This window comes from Rhinatrema bivittatum, chromosome 3 (assembly GCF_901001135.1).
Source record: "Rhinatrema bivittatum chromosome 3, aRhiBiv1.1, whole genome shotgun sequence".
NCBI classification, from domain to species: domain Eukaryota; kingdom Metazoa; phylum Chordata; class Amphibia; order Gymnophiona; family Rhinatrematidae; genus Rhinatrema; species Rhinatrema bivittatum.
In genome coordinates, this window is record NC_042617.1 from 336923456 (window position 1) to 336942842 (window position 19387).

At 43.7% G+C, this 19387-nt stretch overlaps 1 protein-coding gene across 1 annotated transcript in view; it reads right to left on the minus strand.

The window, feature by feature from the left end:
* Positions 1-19387, minus strand: part of GRIK2 (glutamate ionotropic receptor kainate type subunit 2) — a 1473996-nt gene that overhangs the window by 1067880 nt on the left and 386729 nt on the right. Inside the window, exon 3 of the mRNA XM_029595353.1 lies at positions 1470-1727. Within this exon, the coding sequence (XP_029451213.1) occupies positions 1470-1727 (258 nt within the window). The remainder of the gene's footprint in view (positions 1-1469; positions 1728-19387) is intronic.

The window sequence follows — 19387 nt, forward strand, 5'->3', positions numbered from 1 at the left end:
GCTCCCGGCGAGGCTTGTTGATGGGTTTCTTCGATGTTCCTGTCGGTGCTGACTGAGTGGACATGAATGGAGTTATCTTGATTTTAAAAAGGTACTCCATCTTGTCCAGGTGGGCCTGCCTGCCCTTCGGGGTCATTTGGGCACAACCTGGGCAGCAACTAACATCGTGTGATGAGCGAGGCACAGCACACAGACATCATGCGGGTCGATTATCGACATGGTACGGGGACACTCCAGACATTTTCGAAACCCCGTTGCCATGATGGAGAAAAAAGGGGGCCGCAAAAATGGTCGATGGCCTGCGAACACCGATAGCAAGGGGAGCAGGAACCAACCGGAGACGGTGGATTTCTACTCACCAAGCGATGAAAAACAATATCGCGATGGGAGACCCCTGTGAGGGAACATTTTAATGAAGTAATCTTCAAGTTTTTCCGTGAGGAAATATTGTGAGAGAATCTCACAGAGCTCCATCCGCGAGGCAAACTGCAGAGTGGAAAAAAGAGACTGAAGGGAGACCCCTGTGGCTACAGGGATTATGGCATGCTGGGCATGCTCAGTGTGCCAGTCAAAAGCTCTAGAAACTTTGACAGAAAAGTTTTCCGTGATAGGGCTCCGTCCAGTCAGGTCACCCACATGTGAAGACTACCATCCTGCTTGTCCTGGGAGAAAAGTCCTTATTTGCATAAAACTCAATTTATGCACTTAAGTTGGCATATTTTAAAACATCCATGTGTAATTTAAATTAATCATTTTACTAATCAGTTCATCAGTCCTTCCCCTAGTCATCGAGACCCTCCTATTTCTTCAGCCTGAACTTCCCCCAGACCTCCCAGTCATCAAATACTACACAATAAATGAGTCTGATATCAATTACACAAAATAAGTAACATTTGAAAATTACACAAGTAATTTGCCAAAAGGGCATACATAAGTGTCTTTTAAAATAACTTACACATGTAATTGTCAGCCCTGCCCTGGAAGGCCCCTAGACCACCACTTTGTGCGAAGATGTGTGCAGAAAGCATAAAGTATGCACATACTATCGACTTTTCTAAACTTGTAATCACATGACTATGGGGTACTTACATGTATATATGCTAATTTTTATGCATGTAACTCTTTGAAAATTACATCCTAGTTATTTAAATGCGTTTATCATCAGACCCCTTTCAAACCTTTTTTTTTTTTTTTAGAGAAGACTTAAAAACTATGAACCTGATTTACAAAAGAAACAGAATGAAGGAAAACACTTTGAAGTTCAGGCCCTATGGATTTGTTCTGATTTCTCTAATATTGACAGACTCTAAAACATAGATGCAATGGAGTACATTCAATCAGCCTCTTCAGATGAAATGAAGCCAGTTTGGTAACCCTAATTACATACCACCCTCATAATGAAATTTAAATGAATGGTTTGAAAAAGTTTTGCATGCACACATATTTACTAGAAAAAGAACATGTCTTACCAGTGCTGTCATCATAAGCGATGGTGACAGTTTTCCATTTGAAGAACTGAACAATATCAAGAATGGCTCGGCTCAGCGATGAGAAGTCAGGGTACAGGCTGACATAGAAGGAGTCTCTGTTATCTGAGACCTGGTGCTTCCAGCGTGTTTGGATATGCGGCACTCCCAATGCATTGCAGATAGACTGTACTGCGTTAGCTGATGAGCTATGCGATGGCCCAAATATGGCTGCCACACCAAGTGACAGCTGATCACAGGCTGTGAAAGAAACAGAAGGGTGTCAGTTCCAATGGTTAAAATAAGTTCTAGCAACAACTATCGCTAAAGTAAAAAAATTTAGAAAGACAAATGGGAAATGATAACATAATAAAATAGATGACAGATAAATGCCAAATTGACTTATCCAGTCTGCCCAGTTCACAACTTCATCATTGGGTAGATGAGGTTATAAATGTCCATGCTTAAGCCCACACCAACTCCTCTCCCCCATCTTGTCTTACACCCAATCTAACCCTTTACTCACCCCTGCCCTTTATATCAGTCCTCAGCATGCCTGAAATCTGCTGGTAGGCCATTGCAGGCCTTGTCATCCTCAACTTTGATTATTAGATGACCAATACTTGCTTACTCGCGTAATGCTAACAACTAGAATGAAGACTAAGCTATTCAGTTTCTCTCTTTTTAAAACATGATTTTTAAAAATCATGAATATTTTACAGGAGATGTTATGTATGTGGTTTAAAATACAGTGGGCCCTTGGGTTACGAATGGCTTGGGTTATGACCAACATTCAAGGTTTTGGGTTACGAACAAATTTTGAGTTACGAACACAATTTTCGGTTTCGAGTTATGACCAGATTTCGGGTTACGACCCATGTGCATGCAGTTTTTTTTTTTTTTCCGGATTGGTTGTAATTGGCCCGTTGTTGCTGTCAATTGCATTTTTTTGGTCTTGGAAGGCAGGATTTAAACAGAGATTGGATGGCTAGTGTTGCACGTGGGCAGACCCAGCACGGAAATGCAAACATCATCGGGGAGATCATCGGGGGCAGCATCGGTGAACAGCATTGAGAAAAGGTTGAGACCAAAGTCCTGAATCAAAATCTTCATTATATCACCAAGTGAGCCAGAAGCAGGTCTTAGTGATCTACAGACTCTCCCAAGGAAAGAAAGGACACCAGAGAGCCAGATTCCAGACGTTCTTATGGAATGGGACTCTCCTTCTGAACAATAACCACTTTCCATTTCATCCCCCGATGCTGTTTGCTTCCCCTTCCTGCAAACCAAAGATGTCAACTTTTAAATAAATAAATAAATAGAAAAATAAACTTGAATTGTTGTTTCTGGTATGCTAAGCACATTTTATAACCTTTTGGTGAGTGCACTAGGGAAGTATTGGTGTTTCTGGTAATTAACGATCTTATACAACCATTTTTTTATGATAGAAATGTTTAGGCAAAGGGTGCTTTTCGAAGGTTCAGAACACATTATTGGTTTTTCCCATTGTTTCCTATGGAAAAAATAGTCTTGACTTACAACCAACTTGGGTTACAACCAGCCCTCTGGAACCAATTAAGTTTGTAACCCAAGGGCCCACTGTATTGTATATTATCTTCTGTCAACCATATGAAGTTATCAAGCCCTATGTGTATAATATAAATGTAATCTGTAATATATTCAAAGTACACTATTAATGTATTATATAACATTAAATACTATTCAAACTATAATATATACATAGTATATAGTATACATAACAGCAAATGGAGTGCAAGTGAAGCTATCATATATATTCAATATATTTGTGTATATTACTTTTTGCATATATTAGTACAGAAAATTCCAATTAAAACTCATAAATATACAGAATATTACTTAATATGGAAAGTGTGCTGGAATGATGCACCTGCAATGAAGCAGTAAATTAAGTTTTGCTCACTGGTCTCAACTCTACTTTAATTAAATGCAATTTTACATTTTGGTTGTAAACTATTTTTGCTGTTGTTGAGCAGGGGATATCAGTGGAACATTCTTTTTGCAGGGCTATATTCAATAAAGATTTTTTTCCATGGAGCATGGCTTGGGGAAAATTCCTTTTTTTTTTTTAGAAAAAAAAAGCCCCAAGTTCTCTAGAAGCTAACTTGGTTTTCCAAGGAAAAGTGATCTGTGCTTCAAAACGATGCTGTAGCAGAAATAATTTTTTGTGGCAAGAGTGTTTTTGACTTGTGAGTGTAAGGCCTATTGAGAGCTTACTAATGAGGCATGCTCTAGAAATGGATATGAAGGAAGGATTGGAGCGCTGTTACTTAGACCTTCTCTAAAGAGAGTGACAGTAATTTTCAAACCGGTGGGCAGGCCGCACCCTGGGTCGTGGCTATTTCATAACTTGCGCACATACATGCACACGTGTTATAAAATAGCCTGGCTGTGTGCACATGTACACTGAATTTTAAGTGGGCGCGCGCATGGGCGCCCAAATCATGCATCTACTGTGTAAATTGGGGAATTTTAAAACGGGGGCACACCCCCACGCCAATCCCTGTTTGCCAGTTTGTTCATCAGTTCGGCCAGTTAACAGCTAGGTCCTCCTACACCCCCCCCCCCCCCCCCCCCGGTTTGATAGCCTACACTCCCCCAAGTTACCCCAGACCCCATAAACCCCTCAGAAATGACTCGATCCTTTTATTTTATGACTTACAAGTCATCCATAGCAGAAGTAAAGTTACGCAGCAGGGGACCTCGGTCATGCCTGGACGTGTACTAAGCATTTCCACGCGCATCTCATGGCCAAGTTCTGAAATGCCCAAGCCCTGCCCAGACTAGACCACACCCATGCCCTGACGCTTTTTGGACATTTTTGAGATGTGCATGCCATTTTTTCATGTACATGAACGCTTTTTAAAAGAAGGTCGGTGCATGTAAGCCTGACTTGTTCGCGCATCCCCTAATTTCAGCACTGTTGGGTTTAAAAATACACCTTAGATGTTTACTGCAATATTGCTAATTTCACTATGTTTTTTGATCTCAAGCTTTGCATTTATTTATTGCAATGAAGTTTAGAGGGGGTGTTATTTTGTACTTATGTAATGCACCCCTTGCATGAATTAGACTGGGGGGTGGGTAGGGCTGCAATATGGGATTGCTTACATTATTTTGTATGTGTTGTGCTGTATCAATGCATATCATCTCGTATGATAGATAAGCCTAAGAGTAGAATAGAATAATGTTTTTCTGATCAGTTTATACTCATACACAGTCACTGGAGGGGGGAGTGTGAAAGAGAGCCTGCTCCTGGTCTGGCTACTCTGAGGGGTGGAGAAGAAGACGGAGAGCCTGCCTGCCTTCTCCACTTGTACTGAAACAGAGAAGACGTCAGGTGTCTCGGGGCATTGTGGGTCAATCTGCATCCGAAGGAGGTTCCCCATCCAAGATAAAGAATAGCAGAACCAGTCCAAGAAGCTGCAAAGCCCAGGAGTGGAGGGGAGAGTCTGTAAAAGAAGCAGAAGATTCCCAAATTATACTTAAATAAGTCTCGGGAAGCAGGGGAAGCCACCAGGGACCTAGGAGCCCTAAGAACTGCATTTTTTATTTTTGTGATGTTAGTGACTGTATTTTTCCTGGTTATTTTCTACTGATATCTGGAAGTGGATTCCTTTTGTAACTAATGCCATTTATTTTTATTGGAACGATGCTCTTGGTGTGAGGACTGTTTTATTTTTCAATGACTGAGCAATAGATCCCCCAAGGGCCTAAGAGCAAGTGCTTCCCTCCCTCTCCGGAAGAACGGTCAGGGATGTGGCAAGTTTGCAAGGACACAGCAGTGCCCAAAGCCAGTGCCCGAAAGTAGCGCCTTGCCTTCTTCAAGAAAAAGGGTGAGACCCTGAAGGGGGGGGGGGGGGAGAGGGGGGTTTACATATGCAAGAAATATTGTACGCAGTTCAGCCAAGGTGTGCAGAGCTTCTGCTTATGTTATTTAGCATCTGAATATATTTAATAATAAGACATTGGAACTTGAGGGAAAAAAATTGTCAATTCTGATGCATTTTTTTCATTTCATGTGAATTTACGCTACAGTTTTTTTCAGTCACACATTCAAAAGGAAAGCAGTTTTGACATGAGCTTCATTGATAAAATCTTAACATATCCTCTGCTGAGTTTAGAGCAAGCTCTCACTGAGGAACGATAAGCTGGAGAAGGTCATGGATAAATACGTTTGTCTCTTTAATAAAAGCTCTTCTGCATGGTCCCAGAAGCTCATGCACTTCAGCATCGTTTTTTTACTGGTCCTTTAAAAAGCTCTCACAACCTACACAAATTCAGACTTCCTCAAGGAGTGATATGGCCCTTAAACTCTTTCTTTAACAAAAAGAACACCATGCTCCTTCATTTAGGGTTTTATTCAAATAGGCATGACAGATGGCAGTGAGAAGCATTTAGAAGTCAGCACTTTATAAGCCGAAAGAATTATTTTGTTGACTTTGAGACCGTGATCTTTAGAAGATTGCTGACCAAATGTTTTTTACACTTGATAAAGTTGGCAGAAACCATGGGCTTAATATTAAAAGAAGGTTCAGAGCTCGATATCCAGTTAAGTAGGACTTATCCGGCTATCTAGTGGTCTGCTGAAAATCAACAGCTGCTAGATAGCCAGATAAGTCACTTATCCAGCTATATTTTGGCCAGTCAATTTGTGGGCTGAAAGTGGCCGGATCAGGGTGGTGCTACTTATCCAGTTAACTTACCGATAAGTAGCAATATTCATTCTTATCTGGTAAACTTAGATAAGTTACACCAGCCAAAAAACTAGTGTAACTTAGCTGGATTTAACTTATCTGACTAAGCAGCGAGATATATGCGGATATCCCTTGTAACTTAACCGGATAAGCCAGTGCTCAATATCAGGCACAATGTATCTATTCTTATTACTATTAGACATACATTTGTGCATGTCTGGGGGAGTGAGCTACCTGCGTAGTCAGATTTATATTTTGCATTATTGTGACCCTATCACAAGCTCACAGTGCATTTTGTAAAGAATTTCTTTAGAAATCCATTACTGTGTGATTTGAGCTGAACTCCAGGTGTTTCAGTGTGTGAGACTAACAGTTATAAACATACTTTTGACCTACCAGCCTGTTCTTCCACTTGCTATTGGAAATAATCATGAATGAAGTGTCTTGGTGAAGTTACACTGTAAAAGGAGGTGCTAGTTTTGCACTCTCTGAATTCATGGACCATGGTAATAAATAATGGTTTTAAAATTACATTCTGACTTTAAGAAGGGGAGGGAGGGAAGGGAGTCAGTTGGACCGTTAGATGACCTTTAGATGACTGAGGGGTTAAAAGGGCTCTTAGGGAAGATAAGACCAAAGCAGAAAGACTAAATGAATTCTTTGCTTATGTGTTTATTAATGAGGATGTTGGGAAGACACCGGTTCTGGAAATGGTTTCAAGGGTGATGAGTCAGATGAACTGAACCAAATCACCTGGAAGGTGTAGTAGGCTAGATTTACAAACTAAAGAGTAGCAAATCATCTAGACCAGATGGTATGCATTTCAGATCTATTAGTTAAAATTTGTAACCTATCATTAAATTCATCCATTGTACCTGAAGACTGGAGGGTGGCCAATGTAACACCAATATTTAAAAAGGACTCCGGGGGTGATCCAGGAAACTATAGACCAGTGAGCCTGACTTCAGTGCTGGGAAAAATAGTGAAAACTATTCTTAAAATCAAAATCACAGAGCATAGAGAAAGACTTGGTTTAATGGAACACAGTCAACATGGATTTACCCAAGGGAAGACTTGCCTCAAAAATCTGCTTCAGTTTCTTGAAGGGGTTAATAAACATGTGGATAAAGGTGAACCAGTAGATGTAGTGCATTTGGATTTTCAGAAGGCTATTACTGGCATTAGTAGCATGGGATCTTCTTAGTGTTTGGGTACTTGCCAGGCTTTTGTGGCCTGGTTTGGCCTCTTTTGGAAGGACGCTGGGCTTGATGGACCCTTGGTCGGTCCCAGCATAGCAATTAAAATTTAAAAATATTCCCACATTTCCTCACCCAGCAGTGGAAAACTGCAAGAAAGCTGCAGTCTTCAATGCTGACAAAATGGGATTCTTGGGATGCACTTTACAATGTGCTACTTGGCAAATATGATACTTAGCTGTGATTTAATGTTTTGTCCATGATTTCTGGTGCAAGTAAATAAAAAAAAAAAAATCAAGCTTCTAATAAAAACCCTGTTAAAGAATGGCCTATTAATGCTGATCCCTGATGTTATGGATGTGGGCATCAGTTCAAAGGGCATTCCAAGGTTTCATCAGTAAGAGCTGTCTAGGCAGCAATGCCTGATTTGGCCTCCACAAACCTTCCAAGGGACTGCACAACTCTTGCTCGAAATTGTTGGTGTACTTCCACTTAAAGGGACTAAAACTTCAATTAAACTCTTAGGACTGCATATCGTTGGAAACTTGTCAGAACTCTATTCCTTCAATATTCAGCCAAGAATATAGTTTTAGAGGGTACTTTTTAAAGGCATTTCCACAGGTAAAACAGTGCTTTACCCAGAGAAATGGTTTGTACAAAATTGTCCACATGATAAACAGGTAAACATATGAGTAAGCTGCCTGTTTGGGTGTAGGTTTACTCAGACTGAAGGGAGACATTCCCATAGAGTCCACTGAAAATTGGTGCAACTTATGGACATTTTTGCTAACTTTTTGTGCAGGCTGTCTGAAAATTGTGCCCTATGGGGGCACTTCATGAAATTAGAAGTAGCACGTTTAAAACAAATTGGTGAAATTTATTTTTCACTCATAGAAATGCAAAAAACATAGACATGATGGCAGAAAAGGATCAAACGCTCCATCCAGTCTTCCCAGCAAGCTTTTGGTAGTATCTGTTTGCCGTTCAGGTCACCCCCATACTTATCAGTTTCCTAGACCGTAAAAATTAGGGCCCTTGTTTATTGCCGTGTCCAATTCCTTGTTACCTCTTGCCACTGAAGCAGAGAGCAATGTTGGAGTTGCATCAAAAGTATCAGGTTTATTGGTTAAGGGTAGTAAAAGATGCATTAGCAAGTTATCCTCATGCTTATTTGTTTCCCCAGGCCGTAAAAGTCAAGAACCCTGCTGGTTGCTGTCTGAATCCAATTCTCCTTTTCCTCTTTCCCCCTGCTGTTGAAGCAGAGAGCAATTATGGAGTTGCATCAACAGTATGAATGCTTATTGGTTAAGGGTAGTAACTGCCACTCCTGCAAGTTACCCCCCATGAACTCTTTTCTTTATTTCCAATCTCTAGCCTTTAGGGATCCACAGTGTTTATCCCATGCCCCTTTGAAATCTCTCACTGTTTTTGTCCTCACCATCCCCTCTGGAAGGGCATTCCAGGCATTCACCACCCTCTCCGTGAAGAAATATTTCCTGATATTGATTCTGAGTCATCTTCCCTGGAGTTTCATTTTATGACCCATAGTTCTACTGATTTCTTTCCAGTAGAAAAGGTTTGATTATTGTGCATCATTAAGACCTTTCAGGTATCTGAAGGACTGTATTATGTCTCCTCTGCACCTCCTCTCTTCCAGGGTTCACATACTTAGGTCCTTCAACCTCTCCTCATAAGGCTTTTAATGGAGATCCCCCCCCCCAGCACCACCAGTTTGGTCACCTTTCTCTGTATGTGTGTGTGATTTTGAGGGTGGGGTACGACGAGTGAGAGCAAGAGATTGCGTATGTCATTGTGAGGGTCGGGACACAGAGGAGAAAAAGCAAATGATGATGTATGTGTGATAATGGATTGTGGATACAGAAGAGAGAAAGCAAGAGATTGTGTATGTGCGTGTGTGTGTGTAATTTTGAGGGTGAGTGTACAAAGAGAGAGCAAGAGATTGTGTATATGTGTTTGTAATTGTGAGGGTAGGGGCACAAAGAAGAAGGAGAGAATGAGATTGTGTGTGTATGCAATTGTCAGAATGGCAGCACTGAGATGAAAGGGAGCAAGAGATTGTATGTGTTTGTGTGACAGGGTGGGGGCACAGAGTGGAGAGAGTAAGAGATTAAGAAGAGAATAAATATCATGCTGGCTCAAACCAAAGTCCATCGAGACAAGCATCCTGGTTCTAACAGTGGCTAGTCTGGATCACAAGCACTTGGCAGATCCCCAGTAGTTGATATATTTTTTGTATCTCACTCCCAGGGATAAGCGCTGGCTTTCCCAAATCTACCTGGCTAATAACTGTTTATGGACTTTTCCTTCAGGAACATGTCCAATCTTTTTTTTAACCTCTCTATTTTAGTAGCCTTGACCACATCCTCTAGCGACAGATTCCTTAGATTTATAGTGTACTGAGTGAAAAAAATACTTCCTATGATTTGCTTTAAATCTGCCGGTTGCTAGTTTCATACAGTGTCCCCTAGTCCAATTGTTATTTGAAAGCAAAAACAAATATTCCGTATATATCCATTCCTCCCCTCTCATGATTTGAGAAATCTCAATCATATCTCCTCATAATCATTTTTTGTCCAAGCTAAAGAGCCCTAATCTGTTTAGTCTTCCTCCATAGGAGAGAAACTCTCCCATTCTTATTGTGTTGCTCATTTTAGTAGCCAGCCTTAATTTTGCAGTCTGTTTCCTCATCCTGGCCAGAGGGGCAGTAATATATCTCCACTATGATACCCTTCCCTTTTAGCCTTGGAATTTCTATCCATACAGATTCCAGTTTGTTTTCCACAAACTTTTATCTTGCTTGACTCCATGTCATCCTTAACATAGAGTGCTACCTCTCCTCCAATTTTATCTACCCTGTCATGTTGATATAATTAATTTGTACCTTGGGATTACAGTGTACCACTAGTTAGTAGTTATCCTCCTTCCATCAGATCTACAAAATGCCTATTATCGGGTAGATTTTAAATTGGCCCCGCGCATAAATCCTGGGGTTACACGCATGGCTGGGCCTTACTCTGTGCCGGGGAAGCACGTGGTGGCAGTCGGCTGGCGCACACAAGTTGCTTCAGCTCCAGAGGAGCAGCAACTTAAACAAAAAAAACAAAAAAAGGAAGGTTCGTTACATTTAGGGGTGGGAAGGAGAGGGGAAGGGGAAGGGAGGTTAAGATAGGTGGTAATTCCGCACCTTAGAGCGGACTGGAAGGGAACTAGGGAAGGCCGGGATTTGTCACCGCACAAAATTTGCAAAACTGTACCCCCCTTTGCACGTGCAGATTTTCAAAGGGGTATGTGCATAAGATGTGTGTACCCCCCCGAAAACCTACCCCAAACCCCCCCGCGCGCAAGCCCCGGGACACGCGCGAGTCCCGGGGCTTTGCAAAGGGGGCGTGTCGGGTGGGCGGCACGAATTTTGGGGCGGGAGGCTTGTCGGGGGCATGACGCCGGCCCGGGGGCGTGGTCGAGGCCTCCGGACCAGCCCCTGGGTTGAGTGTTGGTGCACCAGCAGCTCGCTGGCGTGCGCAGATTTACACCTGCTTTCGGCAAGCGTAAATCTGCCAACAAAGGTAGGGGGGTTTTAGATAGGGCCGGGGGGTACGTTAGGTAGGGGAAGATGAGGAGGCGGAAGGAAAGTTCCCTCCAAGGCCGCTCCGATTTCGGAGCGGCCTCGGAGGGAACAGGCAGCGCGCGCCGGGCTCGGCGCGTGCAGGTTGCGCAAATGTGCACCCCCTTGCGTGCACTGACCCCAGATTTTATAAGATACGCGAGGCTACACGCGTATCTTATAAAATCCAGTGTACTTTTGTTCGCGCCTGGTGCACGAACAAAAGTACGCGCGTGCGTAAATTTATAAAATCTACCCCGCTGCTCGCGGATTACAAAATCCAGTGCACATGTGCACGTGGCCCTACAATTTTATAACATACGCGTGCTGGCACGCGTATGTTATAAAATAGACATGCACCTTATAAAATCTACCCATATGTCCATATCTTCTTTTAATTCTATACATTCTAACTCTCCAGTCTTATTTTTCAGACTTCTGGCATTCACATGCAAACATTTTAAAGTATGTCTACAAGTATTTCTATTTTTATATGTACCCACAACCTGCTTATTATCAGATGATACAGGCAGGTTGGAGCCTTTTTTTATCTGTGTGCTCTGTATTTACCTTTTTGGAGTAATTTTTATCTGTGTGCTCTATATTTAAATACACCTGGGTTTTTTCAGCTTTTATAATCACCTCTTTATCAGGACAGTCTAACTTACTTGCAGGCCGATTCAGTAAAAGTCGCGGGAGAGTGGGCGCGTGCCCGCTCTCCCGGCGCACGCACAGGCCACTCTCCTGTGTGCGCGATTCAGTATTTAAAATGAGGACCCACGGTAAAAAGAGGCGCTAGGGACACTAGCATTGAGATTCTAGAGCTCAGTCTGGTTCTGGGGTCCTGTGAATGGAATGAGAAGTATTTCTGAAAATGCAACCCTTGAGGTTTTGGATTTCAAAATCCTATCTAAGAACCAAAATTTAGCATTCAGAATCTCCCTCGTGCATCTTCCTATGTCATTGGTACTCACATGTACCAGGACAGCCAACTTCCCAGCACTCTTTAAAATCATATCTAGGTGGCATGTGAGGTCCATTATTATCACACCAGACAAGTTACCAAGCAATTCTCATGCCCACAAGCCACCCAGCTATAATTTTTTCTAATGATCAAATCTGAAGGCACACAGAGGAGAGATAGCATGAGATTTTGTGTGTGTGTTTATATATATGTGTATGTGCAGTGTGAGAGATGATGGTGACACCAGAGGGGAGAAAGAGAGCAAAAAATTTGCATATATGTATGTGTGTGATTGATTATTTTTTTATTTTCTCTTTATTAATATGTACTCATTAAAAATAATCAAAAATAGAAAAATATTGATACAGAAAATTGAGATTCTAAAACAAAATAATGCATTAAACACATCTACACTTCAATAATATCAATCTACCCCACATCATTGGGGGAGAAAAATCTACCATATTCAATTGATACTTAAACAAGACACTAATATAAATTAGCTACCCAGTATCACCTAGCCTTTAGCCTTAGTGTCAGGTCAATCCAGTAAAGTGCGGCCGTGTTTACCCTGCTCCTAACCCGCTTTCTGGTCACTTTCCGGCCGCGTTAGCCATTCCTGCGATTCACAATCCCCTTTAACCTACTCTTACCGCGTCCTTAAATCCCCGGGTAACCCCTTCCGCACGCGGCATGTATATTACATGTAAATGATCGAATTAGCTATTCCCTACCATCCAGTAACGCGCGCCCCGACTATTACTTTTTTACCCTGCCGTTTAGCCGCGCGTTTAACCTGCTAACTTACCGCCTACCCTTACCCCTGCATTAGAGGCAGGGGTAAGGGTAGGCGGCAAACTTTCCCCAGCCCCCGCTCACCTGCCCTGGCCGCATCCATGGGTGCTGATCTCCGGGGCAGCCCCAGTCCTCTCCCCTCCTCCCGAAGCAACAAAAGCGAAAAAAAAAGTGAAAAAAAAAGTTGCAAGAGAGAGGGGAGAGAGGACGGGCAATCCTACGCTCGGGATTGCCAGTCCTCCCTCCACTCCTCCTGAAGCAAGGCGCGAAAAGCAGCCTTGCTCCGGGAGGAGGGGAGAGAGGACTGGCAGTGTAAAGCGACGAAGCGACTTACTTTTTTTGCAGCCCCCCTCCGGAGACGGACATCGGCAAGGACGAAGCTCAAGGCATGATGTCACGACGTTTGGCGTCACGGCATGTGACGTCACGTCTTGAGCGGCCCAATTGCATGCACAGGGGCTGCTTTCCCCCGTGCGTCCATCTTCATGGGCAGCTGGAGGCAGGGGAGCTGCGGTCGTCCTTGCCGATGTCCGTCTCCGGAGGGGGGCTGCAAAAAAAGTAAGTCACTTCGTCGCTTTACACTGCTTCTACTGAGTTACTTTCACTACTGTCCAACCCGGGCAGTACCATCAAGCTGTATAATAAATACAAATTCTCTGTGTCTGCATGTATAGAGTCTAGCCTAGAACTGCGGTTCCTCACGGGGCTCCTCCCCATGGGAGTGGCCATCACCACAGTGCCCAGGAATCCACTTCAACACGATAACAGAGAGAAGGGAATGTAAGGATGGGAAGAGAGTTACAAGCAAGGGGAGGGAGAGAGAGTGGGGAAAGAGTAAAAAGAGAGCAAGAAATTGTATGGGGAGAACATGAGTGTGAAAGTGTGGAAATGCAGTGAAAGAGAGAGGGACTGTGTGAGAAAGAGAAAGAGGGAAAAGCAAGAATGCAGGGGAAGTGAAAGGAGAACTTAAGGTTGGGAACTTGGAAGAAAGAAGACTGTGGAGGTGGAGATGGGACAGTGAGAATAGAGAGCACGAGCTGGGGTGAAAGAGGTAAGTAAGAATGGGAAGGAAGATGTAAGGAAGGAGAGGAATCAAGAATAGGAATGGAGGAAAATGAAGGTGGAGATTATAGGAGAGGTTGGGAGAGAAGGAGGAGAATGGGGAGAGAGAGGGAAAAGAAGGCAGGAAATGGAAAAAGAGAGGACCATGGATTGAGGGAGGAATCTAGGGTGTTAATGCAGAAGACAGAAGTGGTGAAAAGAGAACAGGCAGGAAGAATAGGAAGAAGAGACAAGAAGGAATAAGGCAAGAGAAGGGAAGAGGAAAAGAAGGAAGAGATAGTATCAAAGTATCAGCAATAAAAGAAGGGATAAAGGAAGAAATAGAACTGGAATAGAAAAGAAACAAGGAGAACATAAGAGAGATAAAACAAAAAAGAGAGAAGGACAGAGAATGAGAAAAATTCTTTGCCGGAAAAGAAAGCAATAGGCAAAGGTTGGAAACTATTTTATTATGTGATCAAGAATATGAATTAAGAAGAAAGAAGTTCTTTGGAAGGGGTGTGAGGGAAGAGACACCCTCTGTGCAGCCCTTCCCCCGTGTCCCCCACTCCTCTGTTTCAGGCTCCGCAGCCACCCATGCTTGGAGCCTAGGGTGATATGGAGAGCGATAGTGAGATCAGCGAGCAAGTGCCAAGGTGATCCTTGAGAAGAGTGCGAGGGACACAATCTCCTGGAAGAGAGAATTCATGTAAATGAAGTAACATGAACCTTGAAAGGACTAGGAGTGAAAGAGTTTGTTGGAATAGAGATCTGTTAAGTTGCTAATGCTGCCACCTGGATATGGACCCCTGTGAGCACTTTTGTAATTAGCACCTATTAATAATTTTGTTAATTGTGACTGCTGGAAGCCCCAGAAATAAAAGGGTGGGTTTATCTGAAGCTACCTCCTAGTGTGAGACCTGACTTTATTTCAAGGAAGGCATTAATTCAGAGGGTTGGAATCAAGGTGAGAGCAGAGGGGAAGCAGTCAGAAGAGGGCCACAGAAGGGAAGTAAGGTTGGTGTGAAGATTTCCTTATCCAGCTTGGTCAGAAAAGAAACCTTGCCTCTGGGCTCGGTCCAACTACACCATTTGTTTGACCAATTATTCTTTATTGAACCTTACTGAGAAACTGGTGCTCAGCTCCTATACAGGCAGCGGACATTTCTCACATGTATATGCCCCATCCAGGATGGGGGTGGTGGCAGTTCCGCAAGCATTTATTTACCTGCATATTGGGCTGGCTCCTTTTGTGTAGGTAAAATAATGTTTTCCCTTGCGAAATGCCATTAACAAGTATACTCCTTGAGGATAAGGAGATTATGGGAGGATCTTGCAAAGTAGCAAGGGGATCTCAAGTTTATTTTCAAAGGGAAACTATTTTTCCTTTGAAATTACGGCTGGTGCGCCCAAAGACTGGAAACGGGTGCAAAGTAAGCATCTGAAAGTGCACGCTGAGACTGTAAAATGACATCTCCTGGTGCACTTTCACTACCCCAACCTACTCCTGCACTTTTCCTCCGAGGGCAAAAGTACGATTGCAGTGAAACAGATGTGCTTTAACCCACATTCAGAAAGGAGGGGAGGAGATTTTCAAAATTCATTTTTATGATGGTAAAACCTACATAAAAAACATCCAATTGTCTCCTTAAATAGTTGTCATAATCTTACATGATCTTCTATGGGACAAATCCAACTACTAAAGATGATCCTCTTGCCCCCATGACTATGTTCACTGCCATACAAAATACTAGGGATGTGAATCGTTTTTGAACGATTAAAATTATCGTCAGATAATTTTAAAATCGTTCTAAATTGTTAGAGTGCACGATACAATACAAATGCCCCCGATTTATCGTCAGGGGCATTTGTATTGTATCGTTAAATAGGGCACGGGAATTATTTGGGGGAGGGTGGGAAAACCGGCACACCAAAACAACCCCTAAACCCACCCCGACCCTTTAAAACCAATTCCTTACCCTCCCGAACCCCCCAAAATGTTGTTACCTGGTGGTCCAGTGGGGGGGGGGGGGGGTCCCGGCGCGATCTCCTGCTCTCGGGCCATCGGCGCCATTTTGGCTGCCACTAATTAAAATGGCGCCGATAAAAAAACCCACCTGACCCTTTAAATCGACCCCCCACCCTCCCGACCCTTTTTTTTTTAAGGGAGGCCCGTGCCGCTAAAAAAACCCCCCACCCAACCCTTTAAATCGACCCCCCAAAACCTTTTAAAATTACCTGGTGGTCCTGGGGGGCCTCGAGAAAAAAAAATGGCGCCGATGCCCCTTACCATGTGACAGGGTATCCGTGCCTATTATAGGGGCTGATGATGCATCCAGTGCTCCTACCATGTGACAGGGGCCGGCCAATGGCACGGATACCCTGTCACATGGTAAGGGCAAAGGGGCATCGGCGCCATTTTTTTTTTAGAATAGCTGATGCCTGGGAACGGGAAATCTCTTCCCGAGGCCCCCCTGGACCACCAGGTAATTTTAAAAGGTTTTTGGGGGGGGGGGGGGGTCGATTTAAAGGGTCGGGGTGTTTTTGGGTTTTAGTGGCACGGGCCTCCCTAAAAAAAAAAAAAATTAGCGATGTGAATTGGAATCGGAAACTATTCCAATTCACATATCTTAACGATCAGATTTCCCCCCTCCCCAGCTGAATCTGATCGTTAAGACAATCTGGCACACGATTCACATCTCTACAAAATACCTACTAAAATGTAAAGATCTTTTCATGCTTTTTATGGAAAGGATAAACATCCTGACTAGCAATTAAGAAACTCGTTTTAGGAATTATGACATGCCCTGTTTACTCAGATAAGCTAATAATCAGTTGCTGCAGTCTAAAGTGTACTGTTTTTGTACATTAGACATAGAAAAACGGTCGAGGCCCTTATTCTAAACTTTCTGGTTCATTCGAAACCAAAGATCTCTTCCACTGAAATTAAAGGTAAAATGGTTAAATAGGCCTTATCATTTCTGGACTGCACTCCAGGCCCATCTCCTTATCATTCTATCTTTTCACTTATGCAAGGAAATAAAGATATTGTGCCTGCCATTCGGTGTAAAGTCTGAGGACTGGAAACGAAGGGGTACATATTCAAAAGCCATTTGGACGGATAACGGGAAAGTTATCCATCTAAATGGCATAGCCACATATTTAAAAGGATTATCTGGCTAAATTCTAGAGATGTGAATCGTGTCCTCGATCGTCTTAACGATCGATTTCGGCTGGGAGGGGGAGGGAATCGTATTGTTGCCGTTTGGGGGGGTAAAATATCGTGAAAAATCGTAAAATCGTGAGCCGGCACATTAAAACCCCCTAAAACCCACCCCCGACCCTTTAAATTAAATCTCCCACCCACCCGAACCCCCCCCAAATGACTTAAATAACCTGGGTGTCCAGCGGCGGTCCGGAACGGCAGCGGTCCGGAACGGGCTCCTGCTATTGAATCTTGTTGTCTTCAGCCGGCGCCATTTTCCAAAATGGCGCCGAAAAATGGCGGCGGCCATAGACCAACACGATTCCACGGCAGGAGGTCCTTCCGGACCCCCGCTGGACTTTTGGCAAGTCTTGTGGGGGTCAGGAGCCCCCCCCCCAAGCTGGCCAAAAGTTCCTGGAGGTCCAGCGGGGGTCAGGGAGCGATTTCCCGCCGTGAATCGTTTTCCGTACGGAAAATGGTGCCGGCAGGAGATCGACTGCAGGAGGTCATTCAGCGAGGGTTCCGGCGCCTCGCTGAACGACCTCCTGCAGTCGATCTCCTGCTGGCGCCATTTTCCGTACGGAAAACGATTCGCGGCGGGAAATCGCTCCCTGACCCCCGCTGGACCTCCAGGAACTTTTGGCCAGCTTGGGGGGGGCCTCCTGTCCCCCACAAGACTTGCCAAAAGTCCAGCGGGGGTCCGGAAGGACCTCCTGCCGTGGAATCGTGTTGGTCTATGGCCGCCGCCATTTTGGAAAATGGCGCCGGCTGAAGACAACAAGATTCAATAGCAGGAGCCCGTTCCGGACCGCTGCCGTTCCGGACCGCCGCTGGACACCCAGGTTATTTAAGTCATTGGGGGGGGGGGGGGGGGTTTTAGTGTGCCGGCTCACGATTCTAACGATTTATAACGATAAATCGTTAGAATCTCTATTGTATTGTGTTCCATAACGGTTTAAGACGATATTAAAATTATCGGACGATAATTTTAATCGTCGAAAAACGATTCACATCCCTACTAAATTCAACCCGGGTAATGAATTATCCAGCTAGAAGTTAGCCGGGTAAGTCGGGAGCGTTCTTGGGGCAGGAGGTACGCTAGGTCTTCCGAGAGGAGCAGAGTTATTCAGTTAAGTTAACCAGCTAAGTGATATTCGCCTTAGGGTAGGTCTACAGTTAGCCGGATAACACATATCTGGCTAACTAACTTATATGTGTATCTGGCTAATTTAACTAGCTGCTCACTGGCTGAATATTTACCCCATAGTCTTTATAAAGTTAGAAAATTGTATTCAGCCAATGGAAACACTTTATTCTTTTCATGATTTGAAATATGCTGCAGACAAAGAATTCTATGCATGGTCAGAAGTGTAATGTTATTTAAATTTGCTACTCCTAATGCAACAGTATTTATTTTATCTCTTTTAGATCATATCAACAAATACTGAAAAGTTATCTGTGTAAATGGCTAATTTGGCAATTTCAGCCACTTATCCAGCTAAATTATAGCCATATAAATAGTTATACAAATACTTATTGTTTTCTGTAAACTGTTCTGATGGTATACAAAACACCTTAAATAAATAAAAACAAATAAATAAATTGTACACCTTGCATACACCGAGCTACGCAGCCTGCCTCCATTCCCTCTGCCCGCCCCTGCACCTTCCCCTCCCTTGGGGAAGGGAGGGGAAGGTGCGGGGGGGGGGGGGGTGCACCTTTGTTGAAGAAGTTACGCCTGCCTCTCGGCAGGCAAAACCTATGCATGCCGGCCAACAGCCAGCCCGTGATCCCGGGCACAGTGGCAAATGGCCGCTGTGCCTGGAGGCACAGGCCACGTCCCTGCCCAGGACTGCCCACTCCCCGCCCTTTTTTGCAAGCCCTGGGACATACGTGCATCCCGGGGCTTGCGCGTGCCACCGAGCCTCAGCAAGATAGGCTCAGCACGTGCAAGTGTGATTTTTGTTTGTATTAACACCCCTTTTTTCAATAGGCATAATTTGGAATCCTTTAGCTCAAATGATTCTTTACTTATAGGCACAGAAAATACTCCAACCAAAGGGAAGCCTCACCCTATGGCAAGGGTTTAAGAGCATTTACAACAATAGGAAGGTCTCAGAATGGAGAACATGGAGCTAGTCTTACCTACAGCACAGAAAAATCCAGATGTGTACTTGGATGTGGCCATGGATATCTCCTGTAGTCAGGCTGTCTTTTGTCTTAATTGAAGATTTGGGACTTTATTTATTTATTATTTTTGTTATACCGAGTTTCATGACAGGCATCACATCAACCCGGTTTACAATTAACAGAGTGTGTAAAGCATAACATAACTTAAAACAATGTTCTCAGTAAGAACCTT